The 21,736-nt window shown below is 45.0% G+C and overlaps 1 protein-coding gene across 1 annotated transcript; it reads right to left on the bottom strand.

The window, feature by feature from the left end:
- Positions 1–15,894: 15,894 nt before the first annotated feature.
- LOC147978561 (uncharacterized) lies at positions 15,895–20,399 on the bottom strand. Its single transcript, XM_087514797.1, has 4 exons — positions 19,839–20,399; positions 18,167–18,841; positions 16,208–16,400; positions 15,895–15,971 (listed from the first exon to the last, which is right to left on the bottom strand). Exons 1-4 carry the CDS (start codon positions 20,397–20,399, stop codon positions 15,895–15,897), a joined length of 1,506 nt encoding a protein of 501 aa, XP_087370923.1.
- Between the last annotated feature and the right edge of the window lie 1,337 nt (positions 20,400–21,736).

The following is a 21,736-nucleotide window of genomic DNA, read 5'->3' as shown; positions in this document are numbered from 1 at the left end:
AGGGTAACGGTTGCGTGACTCCACGGAGGGCTCCACCCACAAAGGGTCCATGAAGAAGCAACCACCCACAAAGGGTCCACGAAGAAGCAACCTTGTCTATCCCACCATGGCCATCGCCCACAAAGGACTTGCCTCACTAGCGGTAGATCTTCACGAAGTAGGCGATCTCCTTGCCCTTACAAACTCCTTGGTTCAACTCCACAATCTTGTCGGAGGCTCCCAAGTGACACCTAGCCAATCTAGGAGACACCACTCTCCAAGAAGTAACAAATGGTGTGTAGGTAATGAACTCCTTGCTCTTGTGCTTCAAATGATAGTCTCCCCAACACTCAACTCTCTCTCATAGGATTTGGATTTTGTGGAAAGAAGATTTGAGTGGAAAGCAACTTGGGGAAGGCTAGAGATCAAGATTCATAAGGTAGGAATGGAATATCTTGGTCTCAACACATGAGTAGGTGGTTCTCTCTCAGAACATATGAGTTGGAATTGTGTATGTGTTCTGATGGCTCTCTCTACGAATGAAGAGGAGGTGGAGGGGTATATATAGCCTCCACACAAAATCCAACCGTTACACGCAGTTTTCCAATCTCGGTGGGACCGAATCAACAAACTCGGTCGGACCGAAAAGGTAAACCTAGTGACCGTTAGAGATTTTCGGTGGGACTGACATGCAACTCGATAGGACCGATATGGTTAGGGTTTGGGCATAACATAATCTCGGTGAGACCGATTACACAAACTCGGTGAGACCGAATTTGGTAATTAGCTAACCAGAGAGTTGGTCAGGCAAACTCGGTGGGACCGATTTGCTCTTTCGGTGAGACCGAAAAGTTACAAAAAGGAAACACTGAATTTACATTGCAATCTCGGTGGGACCGATCCGCTCTTTCGGTGAGACCGAAAAGTTACGAAAGGGAAACAGAGAGTTTGCAATCCCATCTCGGTGAGACCGAGATCCCTATCCGTAGAACCGAATTTCTAGGGTTTGGCAGTGGCTTATGACAAGTGAAACTCGGTGGCGCCGGATAGAAAGAATCGGTAGGACCGAGTTTGGCTTAGGGTTTAGGTCATATGTGGATATGGGAAAGTAGTTGAGGGTTTTGGAGCATATCACTAAGCACATGAAGCAAGAGGCTCATTAAGCAACACCTCATCCCTCCTTGATAGTATTGGCTTTTCCTAAAGACTCAATGTGATCTTGGATCACTAAAATATAAAATGAAGAGTCTTGAGCTTTTGAGCTTGAGTCAATCCTTTGTCCTTAGCATTTTGAGGGTTCCACTTTCACATCCATGCCATGCCAATCATTGAGCTTTCCTGAAATAATCATCTTGGAATAGCATTAGCTCAATGAGCTATATGTTGTTATGAATTACCAAAACCACCTAGGGATAGTTGCACTTTCAATCTCCCCCTTTTTGGTAATTGATGACAACATATAGATCAAAGCTTCGACAGATGATAATAAGCATGAAATATATCGTCGCTTTGAGAAGTATGTGACAAGTAAGAGCTCCCCCTAAATTTGTGCATATTTAAAATTTGCTTTGGACTGCAAATGCACAAGGAGTTAGAGTCATGGGTTACTCTTCCATGTCACATACATCTTGGTGGAGCGCTAAAAATGATAAGAATGAAATACATGCACTCATCACTAAGAAAAGTGAATGATCACATAAGATAGATAAGATAATAGCATTAAGCAAGCACTAAGTGTAGCTTATGATCAAACACATGATCATCAATGTCTCACGAGCAATGACATAGTATCTCAAGCACTCAAAAGCAAACAAAGTTCGAAAAACCACCAAATAAAGCAAGAGAGAAAAAAAGCAACACTCTCTCTCTCGAAGCCTATGATTTATATATTTTTCTCCCCCTTTGGCAACAAGTTACCAAAAAGTTCCTAGAAAATGCATAGTGCTAGATCGACGCTCAGGCTTGATCTTCAGGTGGTGGTGGAGTCCGGAGCACTCCAAGGACGAAGCCTTCTGTAGACGTGGTCGGAGTCGAGGCTGAAGTAGATGCTGGAGCTGGTGGAACTGAAGCTGTAGCTGGTGCAGAAGTGGTGGCTCTGGTGTCAGCAACTGGCACTGCAGATGACCTCGGGCCTCGTGGCACTCTGGCAAAGGCATCAGTTGTAGTCCTGCCTCTCCTCTCCTGCATGTCATCCTGGAGCTGCTCCACGGCAGTCTAAATCTCTGTCACCTTGACATCCAAGTCATAGAACTTTTGTTCCATGATTCTCTCTAGGCTTGCCTGGTTTTGAGTTAGGGTGGCTAGTCCTTTCTCAATCCGTAGGGTGGATGCAATCAGGTAACCAAGCTACTCTTGTTTGGTTTTCAAGAAATACTCAGATGCCTCCTCTTAAGTTGGCATCTTGGCAGCTTTCTCCTTCCTTGCCTTCTCCTTCTTGGCTTGTGCTTGGGCAGATGATGGCTCATTCTCAGTCATGACCACTTGATTATCCTCAAAATCTGGATGGATGGGCAAGTGTTCCTTGTCCAACAAGTATATGCCCGTGCCCATCTTGGAGTTAATGAGCTCCTGAATTTGTGGGGCATACCCACAGCTCCTCTTCTTGTCTGCTGCAGTCCTCTTGATGGTCTCTACCATGAGGCTCATCACCTTGAACTTCTGTGGCACATCAAAGATATGAAGCAAATTGATTGCATGGCCTCTGATCATCTTGTGATCACCTGACTTGGGCAAGAGAGTGTGCCTCAAAATCCAATTAATAGTTGGCAGCCCTGACAGAAGATAATGCACTGAGCCAAATTTGAAAGTGTCAAGTGCTTCATTTGGAATCTCCTTGTACATGTTGGACATAGAGTTATGATCCATCTTCTTGGAATAGATATCCAAGTCATCCTCATGCTCCTCTGGGGCATTTATGAGCTGTGCCCACTCAGCAACAGTAGATTGGTACCTCGTACCTTTAGACATCCATGCAATCCTGCCATCTGGATAAAAATATGCTGTGGAGTAGAACTACATGATAAGCTCCTCGTTCCACTTTGTGAGCTTCTGCCCAACAAAGTCCTCTACTCCACATGCCTTGAAGTTGTCTTGCACTCCAGGATAGTGCTCTTCATTGTCCTTGATGTATTGCCAGTCAACCCATCTCATGTCACAGACTATGGGCTTCTTATCAAGCAGCACTGTCTCATAGAAATCTTGTTGTTCCTTGGTGTGAAATCTGTAATCCACAGCAGTCCTTCTCCTTGAAGCATACGGATCTGCTTCTCTCCACTTCCTCAGCCCTGAGTCTCTCCTGAGCTTCATATCCTCAGCCACAAGATGAGCATCGTTGTGGTCTGGGATCTTGGGCTTGAGCTTTCTCAGAACATGCTCTTCATCATCTTCTGCAGCTTCAGGCACTGGGGCCTTGTTCTTCTCAGCAGCTGGTATGCTCCTTGTATTCCTCTTTGGTGCTGGCTTGGACTTGGAGGCAGCTTTGGGTGCTTCTTTGGGCTTAGATGTGGCAGCCCCTGATCTTATAGCATCACCCATAAGCTTAGGTGCCTTAGGTGCTGGTGCAGCAACCTTTTCTTCTTCCTCTTCTTCCATGATGGAAGCCTTTCCAAGCACTCTAGCTACGGTCTTCTTGACCCTTTCCTTCCTTTTCTTTCCTTCAGCAGCAACTGGCTCTTTGGGTGCAGGCTTTTCAGTTGAAGCTCTGGCCTTTGACATAGGCTGCCTGCCTGCTGGCCTTTTGATTTTCATCCCTGGCTTTATGCCCTGTGCTGGCTCAACTCTCTTAGATGTGGCTTCCTCTTCTGCCACATAATCTTCATCCTCAGAATCTGAAGTTCTCTTCTTCCTCTGTCTGGTGGCAGCTTTTGGCAGATTGCTAGGAGTACTTCTGCTGCCATCATCTGAAGAGCTGGAGGGATTAGTGCCCTCACTCATGTGCACTTGCTGTTCTGACACATTCTGGCTGTCACTCTGGTCTGACATGATGAACAAGCTGACTGCTGACCTGTGAATAGTTTATAGATGAGGTAGAGTGGATGAGCATCACAAAATGCAGAGATTTTTGCAAAAGAATGATCCAAAAACTTAGTTTTAGTTTCCCACTGAAATCATCTCGGATCTACCGATTTTTAAACTCGGTGATACCGAAGCAGTTTTGGAACCTAAACTAGTGAACTCGGTCAGACCGAGTCACAGTTCGGTGGCACCGAGACTGCTAGGGTTTCACAAAGTTCGAAAATCGGTCACACCGATAAGTAATTCTCAGTCAGACCGAGTCTCACTTGTGCAATGGCATAAGCCAAATCGGTGGGACCGAGTTTTTCAACTCGGTGGATCCGAGATGGTTTCGGCGGAAACCTAACCCTAAAATTTTCGAATCAAACCTAATCTATGAGCGCATTGACTGGATAGGAGTGTTTCAATCGTGGCAAGAATCATGATGATCACAATGTGCTAAGAATCAGATTGGAGAATAGCACAAAGATCGAGTCCATACCCTAGTTCGGCGGAGACTCGCTACGGCGGCAATGGCGGGGTAGGATTCCGTTGACGGTGACGGAGACCAGCGACTGGAGGCGGCTGGCAGCGAGGAGACAATCCGGAGACCAAGTTGGCAGAGCAGGCTATCGCGTGGGCGAAGGGGTTCGGAGAAATTTCCAAATTCTTGCCGGTGACTATATATAGCCCGACCTTGTCGGTGTGACCGAGTGGAACAACTCGGTGGCACCGAGATTCATAACTGCAAGCAGTTACTGAAACTCGGTGTGACCGAAAGGTTCAAATCGGTTGCACCGAGATCGAAAACCTAGATCAACTTAATGATCTCGGTAGGACCGAAAGTGGGGTATCGGTCAGACCGAGAATCATAAAGAGGTTTTGGAAGTTTAAGTCTATGACGAATCGGGGACTCCGAGCTCCTCACACAGAGTGGTTCGAATCTGACTTGATCAAATTTTGTGATGTAGCATGAATAGAGTTTGAGACGAGAAAAGCATAGATAGCTAGAGGAGGTTCTTAGGCATTCTTGTCCATCCACTTGGCAAAAGGAAATAAAACCAAACAATCAAAACAACAAGTGGATGTCCTCGAATGAGTAAAATATGCAACCAGCATGCTCACACAATAAGATGGCAAATGAAATATGTGACAAGGCATGCACAACCAATTCTAGCATCTATCAAGCAATTTGCGATGACAAGGTCATCTATATATGAGTATATTGACTTAGGAGTCAAGTGAGAACACTTGATCATAGGTCATACTCATCGTTTAAGCTCAAGTGGGGTTACCACTTTTACATAAAGCATTGTTGTGTTCACATCTTTAGAGTTGCTTTAGCTCAAGTCTTAGAGTAAAGCTCCCCCTAGATGTGATATCCCCCCTTAGAGGGATGAACTAACCTCGGGTTTTGTCGATGATGACTTCATGTAGATGTTGAAGATGTGGATGCTCAATGTTGATGTAGATCACTTGGAGCTATCCATTTGAGTGAATTGCACTTTCAATACCTACATGGGTTAGTCCCACAAGGAACAAACAAGGATATCCATAGACATAGAGTGATGCGCACACAAGATGATGTCCATGAAAACTTTTAGGTTACCTTGTCCCTTGTCTTACCAACAAGAGGGTTTGTGACTCCTTGAACTAGTGCAAGATGTGGAAGTTGATTGCACTTGTTCTTGCCAAAATGATAAGAGTGAAGTATGTTGGCGGAGTCACCCTCAAGAACTCTCTAGTTCTTCTTATTTTGGATCCACATCATCTTGATGGGAATCCTTGGAGTTGTAGTCGTACTTGATGAAGTGGAACTTGAAGTAGTCTTGGGAATCCACTTGACTAAGGTCTTAGGAGCTTCTTCAAATGCATCAATTTCCTCTTGAAGCTTGTCCTTGCCTTTTTGCTTGTAGTCTTCTGGTGGAAGATCATCTTGAGCTTGTGTCCCCTTGAAAGAAGTATCATACTTCTCTTGTTGAGGAACAAACTTTGTCTTGGGGTATTGATCTTCTTCCCACTCAACTCCATTGGCATTGAACTTACGTTCAAAACCAACACCTTGATTCTTCCGGTGCATTCCTTGCTTGCGCATAATTTCCTCGAATTGCTTACTCCTGGCAAGGCTTTTGTACACTCCTTTCTCTATAATTCCCTTCAATAAGCTATTTTCTTGCTCAAGTGTAACTTGGCTAAGAGAATCATTAGTGGAATCAAGAGAACTACTAGAAGCAACAATATTGGATTTAGCATGATCATTGTTACTGCTAGAGGAAGAATCTTTCTTGTTCTTGTTACTAGACTTGACTTGAGGCATGTAAGTGGATAAGAGTAAACGCTTGGCAATGTAAGAAGAACTTTTCTTGCGGAGATCATCATTGATTGCTTTTAAGAACTCATGCTCTTGCTCAAGATTGAGCTTTTCAAAGTGTAATTTCTCATGAGCTCTTAAAAGTTCTCGATGATCTTCGAAGATAGTTTCACGAGCTAACTTAAGAGTGTTTAGTTCTTTAGTTAGAGCCTCAATCTTCTCCTTATCATTGTCATTCGTTTTATCTTGATTAGCATGATTAATTGGCGTTTCATCATAGTATTCATCACTAGAGTTGTCAACAAGCAAATCATCACCTAACAAGTCATCTTCATCACTATTGAAATCAACATACTCGGGGTGTGTTACCTTAGGACCTTTGGCCATGAAGCATCTTCCAATTCCTTCATTTGGTGAGTCAAATATGTCGTAGGAGTTGGTTGACACAAGTGCTAGACCGGCAACATCTTCATCTTGAGTATCTTCAGAGTCGGAATGATAACTTCTCTCGGAGTGGCTGTCGGAGTCGGAGCCGGATACCCATTCACCAACATGAGCTTGATGTCTTTGTTTTGTGTAGCTCCTTGATGATTTTTCCTTCCTTTCCGAATCCTTGCTTCTCCGTGAGTATCTTCGTTCATAACGATCATCTCTACTCCTTCTCTCTCTTGGTGGTGATTCTTTGCTTCTTCTTTTTGGAGAATCTTCTCTTCTCTTGTAGGGAGCCGTACACTCATTTGAATAGTGTCCGGGTCTTCCACAACTGTAGCAGTTTCGCTCTCGACTAGAAGATCTTTTGTCATTGTAGGACCTTGACTTGAAGCTTCTATCTTTCCTTCTACTCTTGTAGAACTTGTTGAAGTTCTTCACCATTAAGCTCAATTCTTCATTGAAGTCTTGTTTCTCACTTGATGATGTAGGGGCTTCACATGAGGCTTTATAGGCACCACTTGATTTGTTGTGAAGTTCCTCTTTATCCTTAAGTGACATCTCATGAGCAACAATTCTTCCAATCACCTCCGTTGGCTTGAGATCTTTGTAATTGGGCATCATTTGGATCAATGTGCACACGGTATCATATTTTCCATCCAAGGCTCTTAGAATCTTCTTGATGATGAATCTATCGGTCATCTCTTCACTTCCTAAGCCGGCAATCTCATTTGTGATGAGAGCAAGCCTAGAGTACATTTCAGCGACACCTTCACCATCCTTCATTTTGAACTTGTCAAGTTGACTTTGAAGCACATCCAACTTGGATTCCTTGACAGAGTCGGTACTTTCGTGCATATCAATCAAAGTGTCCCAAATTTCCTTTGCATTCTCAAGACGGCTGATTTTGTTGAATTCTTCGGGGCACAATCCGTTGAAGAGAATATCACAAGCTTGAGCATTGTATTGCAACATCTTCAACTCATCCGCGGTAGCTTCACGGTTTGGTTCTTTCCCATCAAAGAAGTCACCTTGCAAACCAACACACACAATAGCCCAAACGGTGGGGTTATGTCCAAGAATATGCATTTTCATTTTATGCTTCCAACTAGCAAAATTAGTACCATCAAAGTAAGGACCTCTACGGTGATAATTTCCCTCGCTAGACGCCATACTCTCCTAGGTTGTGAAACCAAGGATATGACCACCAAAAGCTATGGAGATCAAAGCAAATGGAGACCAAAGCTCTGATACCACTTGTAGGATCGAAATTATGTCTGGAGGGGTAGAGGGGGGTGATTAGACTACTTGACCAAATAAAAACTTAACCTTTTCCCAATTTTAGTTCTTGGCAGATTTTAGCTATTGTAGGACAAGTCAAGCAATCATCACACAATTCAAGCAAGCATGCAAAGAGTATATTGGCAGCGGAAAGTAAAGCATGCAACTTGCAAGAATGTAAAGGGAAGGGTTTGGAGAATTCAAACGCAATTGGAGACACGGATGTTTTTCCCGTGGTTCGGATAGGTGGTGCTATCCTACATCCACGTTGATGGAGACTTCAACCCACATAGGGTAACGGTTGCGCGAGTCCACGGAGGGTAACGGTTGCGTGACTCCACGGAGGGCTCCACCCACAAAGGGTCCATGAAGAAGCAACCACCCACAAAGGGTCCACGAAGAAGCAACCTTGTCTATCCCACCATGGCCATCGCCCACAAAGGACTTGCCTCACTAGCGGTAGATCTTCACAAAGTAGGCGATCTCCTTGCCCTTACAAACTCCTTGGTTCAACTCCACAATCTTGTCGGAGGCTCCCAAGTGACACCTAGCCAATCTAGGAGACACCACTCTCCAAGAAGTAACAAATGGTGTGTAGGTAATGAACTCCTTGCTCTTGTGCTTCAAATGATAGTCTCCCCAACACTCAACTCTCTCTCATAGGATTTGGATTTTGTGGAAAGAAGATTTGAGTGGAAAGCAACTTGGGGATGGCTAGAGATCAAGATTCATATGGTAGGAATGGAATATCTTGGTCTCAACACATGAGTAGGTGGTTCTCTCTCAGAACATATGAGTTGGAATTGTGTATGTGTTCTGATGGCTCTCTCTACGAATGAAGAGGAGGTGGAGGGGTATATATAGCCCCCACACAAAATCCAACCGTTACACGCAGTTTTCCAATCTCGGTGGGACCGAATCAACAAACTCGGTCGGACCGAAAAGGTAAACCTAGTGACCGTTAGAGATTTTCGGTGGGACTGACATGCAACTCGATAGGACCGATATGGTTAGAGTTTGGGCATAACGTAATCTCGGTGAGACCGATTACACAAACTCGGTGAGACCGAATTTGGTAATTAGCTAACCAGAGAGTTGGTCAGGCAAACTCGGTGGGACCGATTTGCTCTTTCGGTGAGACCAAAAAGTTACAAAAAGGAAACACTGAATTTACATTGCAATCTCGGTGGGACCGATCCGCTCTTTCGGTGAGACCGAAAAGTTACGAAAGGGAAACAGAGAGTTTGCAATCCCATCTCGGTGAGACCGAGATCCCTATCCGTAGAACCGAATTGCTAGGGTTTGGCAGTGGCTTATGACAAGTGAAACTCGGTGGCGCCGGATAGAAAGAATCGGTAGGACCGAGTTTGGCTTAGGGTTTAGGTCATATGTGGATATGGGAAAGTAGTTGAGGGTTTTGGAGCATATCACTAAGCACATGAAGCAAGAGGCTCATTAAGCAACACCTCATCCCTCCTTGATAGTATTGGCTTTTCCTAAAGACTCAATGTGATCTTGGATCACTAAAATATAAAATGAAGAGTCTTGAGCTTTTGAGCTTGAGTCAATCCTTTGTCCTTAGCATTTTGAGGGTTCCACTTTCACATCCATGCCATGCCAATCATTGAGCTTTCCTGAAATAATCATCTTGGAATAGCATTAGCTCAATGAGCTATATGTTGTTATGAATTACCAAAACCACCTAGGGATAGTTGCACTTTCAACAATACATGCGGTAGCTGGTTGGGAAAAACGGTTCGAATAATGACCGGGCCGTGGTATGATGTCATGCTGTCAAACGTGTCGGCAGATTAGATGTGTGGAAATAGTATTCTCTCTACGATGGTATGTGAAATTTATTTTGCAGAGCCAGACACTATCCTCGTGTTCAAGATCTTCTATGGAGTATTCATTGGGAGAACCCGTCTCGCAATGCCGAAGACAAATATGCGCGCCGGACTCATCGTCATTGAAACCTGGTTCTGTGGCTACTGAGGGAGTCCTGGATTAGGGGGTTTCCGAACAGCTGGACTATATCCTTTGGCCGGATTGTTGGACTATGAAGATACAATATTGAAGACTTCGTCCCGTGTCCGGATGGGACTCTCCTTGGCGTGGAAGGCAAGCTTGGCAATACGGATATGTAGATCTCCTCCCTTGTAACCGACTCTGTGTAACCCTAGCCCCCTCCGGTGTCTATATAAACCGAAGGGTTTAGTCCGTAGGACAAGAAGAATAATCATACCATAGGCTAGCTTCTAGGGTTTAGCCTCTACGATCTCGTGGTAGATCAACTCTTGTAATACTCATATCATCAAGATCAATCAAGCAGGAAGTAGGGTATTACCTCCATCGAGAGGGCCTGAACCTGGGTAAACATCGTGTCCCCTGCCTCCTGTTACCATCCGCCTTAGACGCACAATTCGGGACCCTCTACCCGAGATCCGCCGGTTTTGACACCGACAACGATGGTGATGATTTCCCCCTCCTGGAGGGATGTTTCCCCTGCAGAATAGCTTCGCTGGAGCCCTAGATTGGTTCCGCCAAGGTTCCGCCTTGTGGCGGTGGTGTTTCGTCCTGAAAGCTTCCTTCTGATTTTTTCTAGGGTAAAAGACTTCATATAGCAGAAGATGGGCACCGGAGGCCTGCCAGGGGGCCCACGAGGCAAGGGGCGCGCCCAGGGGGTAGGGCATGCCACCCACCCTCATGGATGGTGAGTGGCCCCCCTCTGGTTGATTCTTTCACCCATATTTTTTATTAATTCCAAAAACTGCCTCCGTGAAGTTTCGGGACTTTTGGAGCTGTGCAGAATAGGTCTCTAATATTTGCTCCTTTTCCATCCCAGAATTCCAGCTGCCCGCATTCCCCCTCTTCATGCAAACCTTGTAAAATAAGAGAGAATAGGCATAAGTATTGTGACATAATGTGTAATAACAACCCATAGTGCAATAAATATCGATATAAAAGCATGATGCAAAATGCATGTATCAAGTACCCAGACATTCTGAGCACATGCTCACTGGTTGAGCTATTCTCCTCCATCTTGTAGGCAAAGTACTTATCAGATGTTTCATACCTCCCGACACGGGCATGAGTCTGAAATACCAATTTTAGCCCTTGGAACATCTCATGTGCTCCGTGGCGTTCAAAATGTTTCGAAGTCCCGGTTCTAAGCCGTAAAGCATGGCGCACTAAACTATTAAGTAGTCATCATATCAAGCTTGCCAAACGTTCATAACGTCTACATCTGCTCCTGCAATAGGTCTATCACCTAGCGGTGCATCAAGGACATAATTCTTCTGTGCAGCAATGAGGATAATCCTCAGATCATGGACCCAGTCCACATTATTGCTACTATCATCTTTCAACTTATTTTTTTTTCTAGGAACATATCAAAAATAAACGGGGAGCTACATTGCGAACTATTGATCTATGACATAATTTGCAAATACTATCAGGACTAAGTTCATGATAAATTAAGTTCAATTAACCAAATTACTTAAGAACTCCCACTTAAATAGACATCCTTCAAGTCATCTAAGTGATACGTGATCCAAATCAGCTAACCCATGTCCGATCATCACGTGAGATGGGGTAGTCATCAATGGTGAACATCTCTATGTTGATCATATCTACTATATGATTCACGTTCGACCTTTCGGTCTCCAGTGTTCTGAGGCCATGTTTGTACATGCTAGGATCGTCAAGTTTAACCCAAGTATTCTGCATGTGCAAAACTGTCTTGCACCCGTTGTATGTGAACGTAGAGTCTATCACACCCGATCATCACGTGGTGTCTCAACACGACGAACAGTAGCAACGGTGCATACTCAGGGAGAACACTTTTACCTTGAAATTTAGTGAAGGGATCATCTTATAATGCTACCGCCATACTAAGCAAAATAAGATGCATAAAAGATAAACATCACATGCAATCAACATATGTGACATGATATGGCCATCATCATCTCGTGCTTTTGATCTCCATCTCCAAAGCATCGTCATGATCTTCATTGTCACTGGCTCGACACCTTGATCTCCATCATAGCGTCGTGGTCGTCTTGCCAACTATTGCTTCTACAACTATCGCTAACGCATAGTGATAAAGTAAAGCAATTACATGGCGTTTGCATTTCATACAATAAAGAGACAACCATAAGGCTCCTGTCGGTTGTCGATAACTTACAAAACATGATCATCTCATACAATAACGTTTATCACATCATGTCTTGACCATATCACATCACAACATACCCTACAAAAACAAGTTAGACGTCCTCTATTTTGTTGTTGCAAGTTTTACGTGGCTGCTACGGGCTTCTAGCAAGAATCGTTCTTACCTGCGCACAAAACCACAACAGTGTTTCATCAAGTTTGTTGTTTTAACCTTCTTCAAGGGCCAGCCGTAGTCAAATTTGATTCAACTAAAGTAGGAGAAACAGACACCCGTCAGCCACCTTTATGCAAAACTAGTTGCACATGTAAGGTTGGTCCGGGCCGCTTCATCCCACAATACTGCTGAATCAAAATAAGAAGTTGGTGGTAAGCAGTATGACTATCACCGCCGACAACTCTTTGTGTTCTACTCATGCATATCATCTACGCATAGACCTGGCTCTGATACCATTGTTTGGAATCGTTGCATGGAGAAAATCTACACACGTGCAATGATCTATCCATGGAGATGCATAGAAACGAGGGGGAGAGTGTGTCTATGTACCCTCGTGGACCGTAAGCGGAAGCGTTTCACAACGCGGTTGATGTACCTTAACTTTCTTCGCGATCCACCGATCGAGTACCGAACGTGCGGCACCTCCAAGTTATGCACACGTTCAGCTCGGTGACATCCCTTGCCTTCTTGATCTAGCAAGACGTCGAGGTAGTATATGAGTTCCATCAGCACGATGGCGTGGTGACGGTGATGGTGAAGTGATCTCCGCAGGGCTTCGCCTAAGCACTACGAAAATATGACCGGGGGAGTAAACGGTGGACGGGGGCGCCGCACACGGCTAGGCTATTGTCTGGTGTGTGCTAGGGGCGCCCCCCACATATATATAGGTGGGAGGGGGAGGGAGAGGCCAGGAGGCGCCCCAAGTAGGACCAAATCCTACTTGTGCTCCTCCCAAGCCGCCCCCCCCCCTGCCATATATATATCGGAGGGGAGAAAGGGAAGGGGGAGGCTGAATCCCCCCCCCCCTTTCCTTTCTCTTCCCCTCTTTCCTACTCCTCCTGGTTCGGCCCATATGGGGGGCGCACCAGCCCCTTGTGGCTGGTGTGTTTCCCCTCTTGGCCCATAAGGCCCATATCTTTTGTCGGGGGTGCCCAAAACCCCTTCCGGTGACCCGATATGTACCCAGTACCCTCCGGAACACTTCTGGTGTCCGAATACTATCGTCCTATATATCAATCTTTACCTCTTGACCATTTTGAGACTCCTCATCATGTATGTGATCTCATCCGGGACTCCGAACAACATTCGGTCACCAAATCACATAAACCATATAATACTAAATCATCATCGAGCGTTAAGCGTGCGGACCCTACGGGTTCGAGAACTATGTAGACATGACCGAGACACCTCTTCGGTCAATAACCAATAGCGGAACCTGGATGCCCATATTGGCTCCTACATATTCTACGAAGACCTTTATCGGTCGAACCGTTATGACAACATACGTAATTCCCTTTGTCCATCGGTATGTTACTTGCTCGAGATTCGATCGTCGGTATTCTTCATACCTAGTTCAATCTCGTTACCGGCAAGTCTCTTTAATCATTCTGTAATACATCACCTCGTGACTAACTCCTTAGTTGTTTGCTTGCAAGCTTATGATGTGTATTACCGAGAGGGCCCAGAGATACCTCTCCGATACTCAGAGTGACAAATCCTAATCTTGATATATGCCAACTCAACAAATACCTTCGGAGATACCTGTAGAGCATCTTTATAATCACCCAGTTACGTTGTGACGTTTGATAGCACACAAGGCATTCCTCCGGTGTCCGGGAGTTGCATAATCTCATAGTCGAAGGAATATGTATTTGACATGAAGAAAGCAATAGCAATAAAACTGAATGATCATTATGCTAAACTAACGGATGGGTCTTGTCCATCACATCATTCTCCTAATGGTGTGATCCCGTTATCAAATGACAACTCGTGTCCATGGTTAGGAAACCTTAACCATCTTTGATCAACGAGCTAGTCTAGTAGAGGCTCACTAGGGACACGGTGTTTGTTTATGTATTCACACATGTATCAAGGTTTCCGATCAATACAATTCTAGCATGAATAATAAACCTTTATCATGAATAAGGAAATATAAAATAACAACTTTATTATTGCCTCTAGGGCATATTTCCTTCAGGCACAACCCACCAGGGCGCGCCCAGGTTGGTTGTGCCCACCTGGTGGGCCCCCTCTGGTAGTTATTTGCTCCAATAATTCTTATTTATTCCATAAAAAATCCCCATGGAGTTTCAGCTCATTTGGAGTTGTGTAGAATAGGTGGCCTGACGTACCTTTTTCAGGTCCAAAATTCCAGCTGCCGGTATTCTCCCTCTTTGTGTGAATCTTGCATATTATGAGAGAAAAGGCATTAGAATTACTCCAAAAAGCATTATTATGCATAAAAACATTATAAATAATAGTAGCAAAACATGATGCTAAATGGACGTATCAGGATGTTTTTGTTGTTGTTCAGAGGAGCAGGGTATCAACTGGGCGAGCTGTGGCCCGTCTAGCCCAGGCTATTATTTTTATGTCGACCAAATATCTGGCCTAGATATTAATTTTTCAAGGTGAAAATGGCTAACCCAGCTATACTTTTTTTGCGGAATACCCAACCCAGGTCAACTTGTTATTCTCCGCCTCGCTGCGCTGCAAATCTCTCCTAGGAGGGATGCATTAGGCCTAACAAGAAAATGAGCTTTAAGAAATAATAAATGGGATGTAATTATAAAAACTGGGCTGTAAATATACAAAAACGCACCAAACAGGTAATTAGTTTCAAAAATATTATTTTTTGATTTTGAAAGTTTTAATTTCATTACTTGTTGCGCGCGCAATATTTTGTTAGATTTTTACCTAATACAAATTTATTTTGAAATTATATTTAATCTGACTCGAAATTTTGGGATAAAAATATTTCGGATCACATCAAAATGTGGGATTTTTTGTTGAATTCTGTTTTGAGCGGTTGGTTGAAATTATTAATCGTTGTCCTGACTAGAAAATGGGTTGTAATTTTAACAAATTGTAAATGTGTTGTAATAAATTCCATTAGAATTCAAAAATGGGATGCACACTATTACAAATCACAAATGGTCTATGATGTAGGATGAAATCCTAGGGAGGGATCTTTTCACACTTGGAGGGGGAAAAGGGCAAAACACTCAAGAACACAAAGAGGAAATCACTCAAACAATTCCCCAATCACACGTCCACTAGAATAGCAACATAAGATCCACAAGTCACAAAGACAATCAAAGGAAAAGATACAAGGGCAAAGTTCTTCCCACTCCTAGGAGATGAGGTCTTGAAGATAGTCTTCTCCTAGAGGAGAGCTTGAAATCCACTAGGATTCTTCCCAAAGGGGCCTTGATTCCACAAAGGGAAGGTAGAAGGAGCAAAGCTCAAAAATATCTCATCTAATACTTTGCTAACCCTAAACATAGCCCTAGGTACGGTTTATATAGGCTTGGGGTCGAAGGAGATGAAGAGGACTCGGTTTGGGAATCTCAGCCGTCCATCCTGGGAGGCCCGTGCGCACGGGGTAAGTTGGGCCCGTGCGCACGGGGGTCCCGTGGACACGGTACAGGCCCGTGCGCACGGGGTGCTCCAGCGTCAACTCCCTGGGTAGCCCGTGGGCATGGGGTCTCAGGGGCCCGTGCGCACGGGGTCACCTGGGACTTCCATTTTTGCTGTCCTTGCACTCCGTCTTGGTCCGCGTGGCCTTGGGGTGGTTCCTCTTCGTACCTAATGAGACATAGCATATTTTGGTGAGATAGCAACATTGTTCCATTTGTATCCGTATGCAAGTTGAGTAGGAAGGAGTTCACCTCGGTTTCCAAAGCACATGCTCTAGTCTTGTCATAGGTCCATGTGGGGCTTGATGTGTCGGTGTAGAGTCCATGGGGATCATGGAAGGATGCTCCACATCATCTCCCCCCCCCCTTGGGAGAGATCCGTCCACAGATCGTGATCTTCATCACCATGGTACTTGGCCAAGTCTTTGACGTTGAATGTGTCGCTCACATTGTACTTGTCTCGTGGGATGTCGACCTTGTAGGCGTTCTTGTTGTAGCGTGCGAGTACCTTGAATGGGCCATCGGCTCTTGGAAGTAGCTTGGACTTGCGCTCCTTGGGAAAACGGTCCAAGCGGAGATGGACCCAAACAAGGTCTCCCTGTTTGAACACCATTGGAGACTTGTGTGTGTTGATCTTGGTCGCGAGTCGTTGTACTTGGCGCTCTATGGTGTGCCTTGTATCGTCATGCATCTTCTTGAGGTGGTTCACTCGGTCGCTCGCGTCCATGTTGATGCGCTCTTGTAGTGGTAGAGGAAAGATGTCCAATGGGGACAATGGGTTGAATCCATAGACGACCTCGAAAGGGGACTTGCCGGTAGTTGAATGTCTTGCACGGTTGTAGGCGAACTCGGTGATTGGGAGACACTCCTCCCACTCCTTGATGTTCTTCTTGATCAAGACACGTAGTAGAGTGGAGAGTGTACAGTTCGTCACCTCCGTTTGGCCGTCGGTTTGAGGATGGTATGCCGTGGAGAAGAGTAGCTTGATTCCGAGCTTGGCGCATAAGGTCTTCCAAAAGTAACTCAAGAACTTGACGTCGCGGTTGGAGACAATCGTCTTTGGTACTCCATGTAGACGTAATATTTCCCTACAAAACAAATTAGCAACATGTGAAGCATCATCTATCTTGTTGCAAGGGATGAAATGAGCCATTTTGGAGAAACGGTCCACAACAACAAACACGGAATCCTTGACATTTCGAGTTCTAGGCAAACCAAGCACAAAGTCCATGCTAATATCTTCCCATGGTTGATATGGAATTGGAAGTGGCATATAGAGGTCGTGATATTGAGCTTTGGACTTAGCTTTGCGACATGTAGAACATCGGTTTGTGAAGCGGTTGACGTCTCGAACCATCTTTGGCCAAAAATAGTTCTTGGAGAGCGTAGCGAGTGTCTTGTCACGTCCAAAATGTCCCATTAGTCATCCTTCATGAGATTCCTGCAAAAGCAACAAGCGAAGAGAGGACTCGGGGATGCAAAGTTTGTTAGCTCTCATAAGATATCCTTCTTTGATGTAATACCGTTCCCAAGATGTATGCGTCAAACATTTAGCATAAGGAATGGTAAAGGTAGGATCATGCTCATACAATTCTTTTATGTGCTCAAAACCTATGACATTCAATTCAAGTTGGGTGACAAGCATGCATATACGGGAAAGTGTATCTGCCACAACATTTTCCTTACCTTTAATGTACTTGATGACATAAGGAAATGACTCAATAAACTCACTCCAGTTAGCATGACGCTTCTTCAACTTAGTTTGGCCCTTAAGATGCTTAAGTGTTTCATGATCGGTGTCGATAATGAATTCATGAGGACGGAGGTAATGTTCCCATTCACGCAAGACACGCAATAAAGCATATAGTTCTTTGTCATAGATGGGATAATTGAGTTGCGCTCCAGAGAGTTTCTCACTAAAGTATGCTATGGGGCACTTCTCTTGCATAGCACACCTCCTATGCCGTTCCCACTAGCATCACAATGAATTTCAAAAGGTTTGTCAAAGTTGGGTAATGCAAGCACGGGAGCATGAGTAAGCAAATTTTTAAGCTCATTGAAAGCAATGTCTTGGGATGGTCCCCAAACAAACGGTGCATTTTTCTTACTCAAAGAATGCAAAGGTGAAGCAATGGTGCTAAAATCCTTCACAAATCTACGGTAGAAACCGGCTAAACCAAGAAAACTATGCACTTGATGCAAATTGGTTGGTTGGGGCCAAGTTTTAATAGCATTGATCTTAGAGTCATCAACATTAACACCCCTAGAAGATACTACGGAACCCAAGAAAACAAGCTTATCAACACCGAATAGGCATTTTTCCATATTAGAATAAAGTTGCTCTTTTCTAAGAGTTTGTAGCACGGTTCGAAGGTGGGTGACATGTTCTTTGAGAGATTTGCTAAACACAAGGATATCATCAAAGTAGACAACAACAAATTCACCAACATAAGGTCGGAACACATAATGCATAAGACGCATGAAAGTGTCGGGTGCTTCCGATAAACCCATAGGCATGACCAACCATTCATACAAGCCAAATTTGGTTTTGAAAGCGGTTTTCCATTCATCACCCTCTTGTATGCGAATTTGATAGTAACCACTTTTAAGATCAATTTTGGAAAAGATAGTGGCACCGCTAAGTTCATCAAGCATATCATCAAGGCGTGGAATGGGGTACCTATAGCGAACGGTGATAGCATTGATAGGTCTACAATCGAAACACATGCGAAAACTACCATCACGTTTAGGCACGAGGATGACCGGTATGGCACAAGGACTCAAACTTTCACGCACATGACCATGGTCTATGAGATGCTGCACTTGCCTTTGTATTTCTTTGGTTTCTTCGGGGTTGACGCGGTAGGGAGCTTTGTTTGGAAGTGACGCTCCGGGAATGAGGTCGATGCGGTGCTCGATGCCTCGTAGTGGAGGTAGACCCGGAGGTAGCTCGTCGGGGAAAACATCTTCGAATTCCTGCAATAGAGAAGATAACACCAAAGGTAGATTGTGAGAGGTGTTAGTTTTTGGTGCCTCGTCCTTGCACAATAGGACATAGTGTAGGACACTTGATGGGTTCTCACACACTTCTCTCATCTCACGTTTGGTGTCAAATAGGACTAAGGTTTTCTTGTCGCTCATCATGGAGGCACTCAATTTGGGCTTGTGGCGCTCACTCTCTTTTTGGTGGTTCGCTCTCTCACTATTCTCTCCACGATGGGTGTTTTGCTTGTCGGCGAGCACTTGTCTTGGAGACATAGGATGTAGCACAAACTCTTTCCGTTTCATCTTGAAGCTATAGTGATTTGTACGCCCATTGTGAATGACACCGCGGTCAAATTGCCATGGCCGCCCAACAAGGAGGTGGCAAACGGTCATCGGAAGGACATCACATTCCAAAGTGTCTTCATAGGCGCCAATCTTGAAAGAGACTTGTACTCGATGCTCGACTTGTATGGTGCCGGTGTCACTTAGCCATTGAACCTTGTAGGGGTGAGGATGCTTCATCTTGACCAATTGGAGCTTGGAGCATAGTTCTTCACTTGCTAAGTTGTGGCAACTACCTCCATCGATGATGACCTTGACGGACCGTCCGTTGATGCCGGCCTTTGTGTGGAAGATATGGCATCTTTGGTCTTCGTCTTGTTGATGTTGAAGAGTCAAGACCTTGGAGACAACAAGAGCGGGACTTGAATCTTCATCACAAAAGACTTGTTCATCGTCGTCTTCGTTGTTCACTTGTCGGTGCATGGCCACTTGCTCAAGGGCTTCCATTTCTCCTTCACTCATGGAGTCGTAGGTGCCGTCGTCGTTGAGGATCATGGTGCACTTGTTTGTGCACTCAAAGGACTTGTGGCCTCGGCCTCCGCATGTGAAACATTTGATGGAACTTGTCTTGATGGTCTCATCGGTTGGAGTATGATGATGAAGCTTTCGGCTTGAAGTTCAGCTTCATGGCACTTGAGTTTGTCGAAGTCTTCTTGTAACTTGACTTGTCGCCGGTACTTGGTGATGCTCTAGTTGAGGTAGGAGTTGCCGAAGTTGCAGGAGCTTGATAAGAGGAGCCATAGGTCTTGGACGAGTACTTGGCATATTTGAAGTCATCTTGGACTTGTCGCTCGGCCTTGGTCGCTTGATGCACTAGCTCGAGGAGGTTTGAGTATGGTTGGAAGTCAGCAATCCGCTTGATTGGATGGTTGAGGCCGTTCAAGAAGCATGCCATTGTTTGCTCGTCGTCTTCCTTGACATTGGCTCGAATCATGGCAATCTCCATTTCTTGGTAGTATTCTTCCACCGTCTTCATGCCTTGTTTGAGAAGTTGCAACTTCTTGAAGAGATCACGGGTATAGTGTGTAGGCACGAAACGAGCTCTCATGACCTCCTTCATCGCCGTCCAAGTTGTGATTGGTGGTTCGCCTCTTGTATGTCTTCGCTCCATCACTTGTTCCCACCAAATAAGAACATAATCTTGGAACTCGAGGGAGGCCATTGCGATCTTATTTTCTTCGTCGTAGTTGTGCAAACGGAAGATTTTTTCAACCTTCAATGCCCATGAGAGGTACTCTTCGGGGTCATTTCTCCCATTGAACTTGGGCATGGTGAACTTTAGCTTGCCGTAGCGGAGTTTTTCATCGAAGTAGTGGTTTTGATGTCGCTCTTGCCGTGGAGGAAGATCTTGAGGCACTTGATTCTCTTGATGTCGTTCTTGCCGAGGACGAGGAATATGCCCGATGTTCCGTCTTTCTTGTTGTTCTTCGCGATGCGCGATTTCTTCTTGTACCTCACGACGGAGAGCTTCATCTTGTTCACGTGCTTGCCTTCCGCGTTGGGCAACTTCACGAGAGGAGTCTCGAAGTGCGTCTCGAGCCACCTGAGCTTAGGCCTCGCATCGTTGTTGTTGTTGACGAAGCGCGTCGGCGTCTTGTTCCTCTTGGTGTTTGCGCGCTCGCTCCTCTTGCTCGTGTTGTCGTTGACGTTGACGTTCTTATGCTTGCGCGAATGTTTCTTGATTTTGACGGTGTCGACGTTCTTGTGCGCGAGCTTGCTCTTGAGAGTCGTCGTCATGTGGAGGATTGCGGTTTGCTTGACGATCTTGGCGCGCGGCACGACGAAGAGTGTTCGACGTCGGTGTACTTGAACCGGAGATGGTGTCGTCGGAGTGTCGACTTGAGCGGCTCCGTCTTGAAGAGGATGATGTTGTAGAAGAGCGATTGACCATCATGGTGCGGATGTCGTCTTTGAGGGAACTCAATGATGTGTCGAAGTAGTCCCTTGTACGTTGCTCGGATTGTCGTAGGTCGGTGGTGAGATTGTCGATGCGGTCGCCCAAAGCAAGTTGGTCTTGATGCAAAGCTCTATGTGCGCCAAAGAGTTGCGACTTGGTGACGAAGTTTTTCATGTCGCCATCTTGCTCTATGGAGATAGATGGGATCCGCACAACCAAGGGGTGAGCTCAAAATGTGCAACCACGGAAAATGCTCTTGTTGTGCGAATGCTAGAGAGACACTAGCTCGATTGCTCAAATGGGCTAGATACACATGTGCACCAACCTATAAGAGAAATGTACCGTCTTCAATCCCAACTATGCTAATTATGAGGTGTCGAAGATGATATGTAAAAGACTCGACGCTATTGCTTACAAACTCTTTGCTTCTCCTCTTTTGCTTAAATGATTTTCTTGTTTTTTTTTTGAAGCTTGAGCCAAGTATGATATGAGACAAGTAAGTAAAATATGCATGGGAGAGACTTATGGCACTAAGATGGTAACACGATCACTACAGTGCACAATAGCGTGGCCCGGCAATTCTCAACTTGCTAGTCTCGATGGGTAAGCTACGCGAAATGGCTGGGTTATCAATGCAAAAGCAAGGGTGAGATGTCGTCGAGGTTACCGTCTGATCTTACGGTAAGAGTGAAGTTGTTGAAGCCGGTGTG

The sequence above is a fragment of the Triticum urartu genome, chromosome 3A (genome assembly GCF_056163025.1).
Source record: "Triticum urartu cultivar PI428250 chromosome 3A, HENAU_Tu73, whole genome shotgun sequence".
Classification (NCBI taxonomy): domain Eukaryota; kingdom Viridiplantae; phylum Streptophyta; class Magnoliopsida; order Poales; family Poaceae; genus Triticum; species Triticum urartu.
Note: the sequence above shows the minus strand (reverse complement) of the source record. Positions and strands in the feature narration are given on the sequence as shown.

Bases quoted from the DNA above. Each gene is read 5' to 3' on its own strand.
- LOC147978561 (XM_087514797.1), bottom strand. From the start codon at position 20,399: ATGCCCAAGTTCAATGGGAGAAATGACCCCGAAGAGTACCTCTCATGG. The intron at 18,842-19,838 runs GCAACTCCTACC...CTATTGTGCAAG, and splicing joins ATCAAGCTCCTGCAACTTCG to GACGAGGCACCAAAAACTAA. The intron at 15,972-16,207 runs GTGATGAAGATC...ATGTCTCATTAG, and splicing joins AGACTTGGCCAAGTACCATG to GTACGAAGAGGAACCACCCC.